The 6,535-nt window shown below is 35.4% G+C and overlaps 1 protein-coding gene and 1 pseudogene across 1 annotated transcript; one reads left to right on the top strand and one right to left on the bottom strand.

The window, feature by feature from the left end:
* Positions 1-218: 218 nt before the first annotated feature.
* On the top strand, positions 219-602 carry LOC125174705 (60S ribosomal protein L26-like; annotated as a pseudogene).
* Positions 603-5,009: 4,407 nt separating this feature from the next.
* LOC125174706 (protein transport protein Sec61 subunit gamma-like) lies at positions 5,010-5,349 on the bottom strand. The gene has a single exon (XM_047874364.1). The coding sequence runs from the start codon at positions 5,324-5,326 to the stop codon at positions 5,120-5,122; it is 207 nt and encodes a 68-aa protein (XP_047730320.1). The 5' UTR covers positions 5,327-5,349; the 3' UTR covers positions 5,010-5,119.
* Between the last annotated feature and the right edge of the window lie 1,186 nt (positions 5,350-6,535).

Raw genomic sequence — 6,535 nt, 5'->3', positions numbered from 1 at the left:
ACCAAAGGGCTGGATTTGTATAACTCCTGATGGGTCAACTGTGATTTTAGACAAGTTGCTTCGCTTTTCTGGATTTTATTTTCTCTTGTGCAAAATGTGGAAAATAATGCCTATCTCTTAATAATGCCTACCTAGACCTGTTGTGAGGGTTAGAGTCAGTAACTCATGAAAAGTTCCTAGACCCTTTTGTTGCCGTCACTGAAGTGCCACGGGCCAAAATGAAGTTCAAGCCCTTTGTGACTTCTGACCGGAGCAAGAACCGTAAAAGGCATTTCAATGCACCTTCCCACATTTGCAAAGAGCTGAGACAGAAGTGCAACATTCGATCCGTGCCCATGTGAAAGGATGATAAAGTACAGGTTGTGCAAGGACACTACAAAGGTCAGCAAATTGGCAAAGTAGTCCAGGTTTACAGGAAGAAGTACATCATCTACATTGACTGAGTACAGTGAGAGAAGGCGCATGGCACAACTGTCCACATGGGCCTCCGCCCTAGGAAGGTGGCTGTCACTAGACTAAAACTGGACAGAGACCACAAAAGGATCCTTGAAGGAGAGGAAAAGGGCAAATATAAAGAAGAAGATGATATTGAGAAGATGTAGGAATAAAGTAATCTCATATACAGCTTTAAATAAAGGCTGTTTGGGAGTTCCTGGATGGCTCAGTCGGTTAAGGTTCTGACTTTGGTTCAGATCACGATCTCACGGTTCATGGGTTGGAGCCCTGCATTGGGTTCTGTGCTGACAGTGTGGAGCCTGCTTGGGATCCTCTCCTTCCGTCTCTCTCTGTTTCTCCCCCATTTGCATTTTCTCTCTCTCTCAAAATAAATAAATTAAAAAAAAAAGACTGTTAAAATGAAAAAAGAACAAAAAGAAAGAAAAGTTCCTAAGACAGTGCTTGGCACATAATGAAAAAATATATATTTTTTCCCTATCTGGATGGTCTTCCTTTACCAGTCTGTGATTCCAGAATCTTCCCAGGGAAAGTATGAAGACCAAAGGAATGGTGGCATATCTGGCTTAAGGTAGATATCAGTATAGGAAATGTTTATGGGCCAGTCTGTAGGAATGTTTCTGGCAGCATGTCACAGAGCTCTGTCTTTGTCCCCAAAACATTTTTATTATTTTTAAAAAAGTTCTTAAAAATTTTCACCAACTATAGAAGAAGATATTCTCATTATATATGTATGTATTTTGGCGGATAAAGCTAAAATTACTCCTGATCATCTCCCAGAGGTGATGACTGTTACCAGTTTGACATGCTGTTTAGTTGTTTATTGATTTCTTTCTTTATCCATCCACCCACCTCTTGATCTATTTTACCTCAGAATTTCTTTACTAAAGGACATGTTTCCCTGGTGGTGTGGGAGGTGATTTTAGGTGGTACATCAACCCAACATAAAATAACTTTGAATCACAGAGTGAGAGTTTTTCTCTTTTTTTTAAATTTTTTTTTTTTGGTACAACATTTAAGTTCTCTGGTAGCAAATTTCAATTATACAATACAGTGTTTTCAACTATAGTCACCATGTTTTACATTTGATGCTCAGATCCTATGTCTTATGGTTGAAAGTTTGTACCCTTTTACTAACCGTTTCCTATTTACTCTATCCCCTAGCCCCTGGCAACCATTTTTCAGATTCCACATGTAAGTGATATCACACAATATTTGTCTTTTTTGGTCTAGCTTATTTCATTTAGCTTAATGTTCTCAAGGTCCATCCATATTGTAGCATTTCTTTCTTTCTCATGGTTGAATAATATTCCATTATGTATGGCAGGTCTTCTTTATGGCTCTTTAAAAAATGCATTTATTTATATAATATACAGATATATAGAAATACATAGTTTTTGCTTTTACAAATATGCTATCACGCTGTACATGTTCTGAAGATTGCTTTGTGCTCTTAAGTCAAGCTCATATTAAAGAAAAAAACCCATCCCTCCCTTTCTCCTTTCTCCTTCCTCCTTTTCCTTCTCTTCTCTTCCCCTTCCCTCCCCTTTATTTCCCCCTTTTGCTTCTCTTAGGGGAGGCAATAGGGGAATCATGCCTGTTGTTTTCTCTACCACAAACAGAGCTCTGATGATTCTCTTTATTCCTGCCATCTTGTGGACACGGGCCAGTGCTTCTCTGGTGTGGGTCTTGAGTAATGGCATTGCTGGATCAAAGGATAAACTCATCTCAGGTGTCAGTACATTCTGCAAAATGGCCTCACCAACAGTCTGTAATCTCACTAGAGTGGCGAGTTTGCCCCATCCTCTCCAACATTCAATATTATAAAACTTTTCAAATTTTGCTAATCAGACAGACGGGCCTCAAATGGATTCTCGTTGTTATTTAATCTGCATTTTCCTGATTACTAGTGAAATTCAATGCATTTTCATACGGCTATTTCTCATTTGTTGCTCTACTTCTGTGAATGGTCAGTTCATTTATCATTTTCCTGTTAAGTCATTCCTTTTATTTATCTGTAGAAATCCTTAGTATATTCTGGATATTACTCTTTTTTTATAAACGTTATAAATAGTTTCTATAATCAGTTTCTGTTTAAACTTAATTATGGTGTTTTTGTGGCATAGAAATGTAAAGTTTTTATGTAGTTAAATTTATTAATATTTTACTTTCCAGTTTTTATTTTTTATTTCAGTATAATCGATATGTAACATTGTATTAGTTTCGGGTGTACAACATAATGAGGTGATCTTTGTATATACTATGAAATGATCATCACAATAAATGTACCATCTGTCACCACACATAGTTACAAAAATCTTTTTTTGTGTGATAAGGACTTGTAAAATTTACCCAGCAACTTTCAAACATGCAATACAGTAGTATTAATTATAGTCACCATGTTGTACATTACATTGTCATAATTTATTCATTTTATAACTGGAAGTTTGTACCTTTTGACACCCTTCACCCATTTCACTCATTCCCCAACCCCTATCTCTGGCAACAACCAATCTGTTCTCTGTATTATGAACTGTTTTTCTGTTCCATTTCCATGTAAAAGTGAGATCACATGGTATTTGGCTTTCTCTGACTTACTTCATTCCAAATTTTAGTATTTATCTAAGAATTTTGCTTAAAAGAGTCTTTTTGAATTTAAGATTATAAACACATTCTAAATTTTCTTCTTTTTCATGTTTTTTAACTTAAAATCTTTAATCCATGTGGAATTTATTTTTGTGAATGGCAGGAAATCTAATTACTTTCTTCCAAATTGGTAGTCATTTGTTCTGAAAATTATTTATTACAAACTTCATTTTTTATCCAATGATTCAATATACCACACCAATACAATCATATACCAAATCCCTATTATGTGTGTAGGTACGTTTAGGGTTTTTCTCTTTTTGTACCATTAATTTATTTGTCTATTTCTGCTCCAATGCCCCCTTTAAAAATTTTACTGAAAGCTTTGTAATATGTATTTGACAATTAGTATGGCAAATACCCTTTCAGTGCTCTTTTTCAAGATCGTCTAGGACATTTTCTTTCTTTCTTTCTTTCTTTCTTTCTTTCTTTCTTTCTTTCTTTCTTTTTTTTATAAATAAAGTTTATTTATTTCTTCTGAGAGAGAAAAAGAGAGAGTGCGGGAGGGACAGAGAGAGAGAGAAAGAGAAAATCCCAAGCATGCTCCTTGCTGTCAGCACAGGGCCTGATGTGGGGCTTGAACTCGTGAACTGTGAGATAATGACCTGAACTGAAATCAAGAATCAGACGCTTAACCAACTGAGCCACCCACGCACCCCAAACATTTTTTATCCTAATAAAGAAAGAAAGAAACAAAGAAAGAAAGAAAGAAAAGAAAGAAAGAAAGATGTTTTTCCCTATAGAATTCTCTTGGGGATTTTAATTGCGATTTCTTTGAATTTGTAAATTAATTTGGGGAGATGTGTTAAGGACTGCTTTTATGCAATAAATTCAGTAAATTTTTAGAGGTTTCTTTATGGAGGTATTATATATTTTCTGTTTATTTATAGTGATAATGGTTTTCATTGCTATTGTATATGGGATATTTCTTTTTTTCCCAATTCATTATTATTGGTTTATAGTAGAGCTGTTAATTTTTGTATATTGATCTTGTATTCAGCTACCTTGTTGCAGCTTTCTGTCAATTAATTCTCAAGGTTTTTCCTGTTACATATTTATAATACCTATAGAGCTTTTTTCTTTTATATTACTTACTGAATTGGCTAGGTCCTCTACTATAGTTTTAAATAGTAGCAGTGATAGCAGGCATCCTTGAATTGTACCTGATTTGAATGGGAAAGATTCTAATTTTTGCCACTAAGTATAATTTTTGCTTTGAGTTTTGATGTTTCCTTCTGTTCTAGCTTGCTGATTTTTTTTAATGCATTGGATATTAACTTTTATCACCAACTTTTCTATCATCTATTGAAATGTTTGTGTGTTTTCTTCTTTGATATGTTAATGTAATTCAGTATATAAGATTTAAAAAAATGTAATCTAATATTGAATTCCTGGAATCAATAATATTTTTTCATTATTTAAATATTCTATGTAAACATTTTTCATATATGTTCATACATGCGATAGATAGGCCTATATATTTTTTCCTTGTGTATTCTTTTTCTGGTTTTGATATCAATATTATGCTAACTTCATAGTGTTAATTAAAAATCTTAAAAAGAATTTTTATTTTAGAGAGAAAGAGTATGTGAGTGGGGGAGAAGGGCAGAGGGAGAGAGAGAGAGAATCGTAAGCAGGCTCCATAATCAGGGCGGAGCCTGATGTGGGGCTTGATCCCATGACCCTCTGATCACGACCTGAGCCAGAATCAAGAGTTGGATGCTCAACCAACTGAGCCACCCAACAGGTGCCCTTAATTAAAATATTTTAAACCTTTTTCTGTGATCTGGGCTTGTTTATGTAACTTAGAAGTTAAAATTTTTTTTTTAATGTTTGTTTATTTATTTATTTATTTATTTATTATTTTGAAATTATTTTAATTTACAAATACACAACATCTTGGAAGACACAAAAAGAAAGAAAAACACAAAGCATATAGACAGATTTTTACTCCATGAGCTTCTCAAATCCTCACTTAATTCACCAATCCCCAAGATGAAAAACTCTTCTAAAAAGGTATTCAGCCACCAGCAATGATGTTATCAATAGGGATATGGATCAATTTCAAAAAAAAGCCAATGAATCCCATTATAGCAAATCCTATTGCTGTTGTCATGGCAATCTTCTGGAATTCTTTCCTATCAGGTTTAGTGCACCTTTTGACCAGCCGAATTGAGTCCTTCACAAACTGCCAACTCGGCTCAACGAACTGCATTACCTGATCCATGATGCCTGCCCGCCAACCTCTCAGACGCCCTTAATGTTTATTTTTGAGAGTGAGAGAGAGAGAGAGTGTGAGAGGTGTAGAGAGAGAGGGAGATACAGAATCTGAAGTAGGTTCCAGGCTCTGAGCTGTCAGCACAGAGCCTGACACAGAGCTTGAACCTACAAACCATGAGATCATGGCCTAAGCTGAAGTCCAGCGCTTAACCAGCTGAGCCCCCCAGGTGCCCTGTGTAACTTGGAAAGTTTAACCTTGAAAGCTTGACAGAAGCCACCTACAAAATCAAATAGACCTGATACAATTTCAGGAAGGAGACATTTGATTATCTTTTATATTTCTTTTATGGTTAGTGTTGTACTTAGGTTTATAATTTTCTTTTTTTTTTCTTTTACCCAGACATTTGTTGAGTTCACATTCACATTGAGGTGTTGGGAGGAAGTGACTATCAATTGTTTTGTTTTGTGAATTTTAAATTATGTTACAATATGATCTGCATGATGTTTGCATTTTGAATAATTTCAGGTTTTCTTTGTGGCCTGAAACATAGTTTTTATAAATGTGATGTGTGTTTGCTTACAAATTATTGACTGCAAAATTCTCTTTTTGTATCTTTATTTCAAGTCTGATGGTTATTTTATTCAGATCTGCCATATTATTAATTATGTTATATCTATTTGTAGATTTCTAAGTAAGGTATCTAAAAGGCTTTTGTTGAATTGATTATGTTTTCCTTGTCTCCTTTCCCTGTAATGTCTTGGAACTTACCTGTCCTACTTCATTTCTTCTGGAGGTTATCTTTACGTTGAAAATAATTGATTTAATTTACTTTTTTTAGAGCTACAGCCCACATGGTCCAGAACTATCTTTAGAGCCAGGTGCTCTGACCCTGTATACTCTGGATGATTGTGACAGGAATAATTGAGTTCCATAAACCTTTATTTTCATCTTTTATTTTTAATGCTTATTTATTTATTTTGAGAGACAGAGAGGCAGTGCAAATGGGGAAAGGGCAGAGAGAGAGGGAGAGACAGAGAATCCCAAGCAGGCTTCTGCCAGCACAGAGCCTGATGCAGGGCTCGAACTCACGAAACTGTGAGATCGACCTGAGCCGAAACCAAGAGTCGGACGCTCAACCAACTGAGCCTTGCAGGTGCCCCTCCACAAACCTTCAGTAAGAACCTGCTATGTGCTAGGACTTGAGCCACGCACTGT

The sequence above is a fragment of the Prionailurus viverrinus genome, chromosome C2, assembly GCF_022837055.1.
Source record: "Prionailurus viverrinus isolate Anna chromosome C2, UM_Priviv_1.0, whole genome shotgun sequence".
In the NCBI taxonomy this organism is placed as follows: Eukaryota; Metazoa; Chordata; class Mammalia; order Carnivora; family Felidae; genus Prionailurus; species Prionailurus viverrinus.
This window is presented reverse-complemented; position numbering and strand designations above follow the sequence as displayed.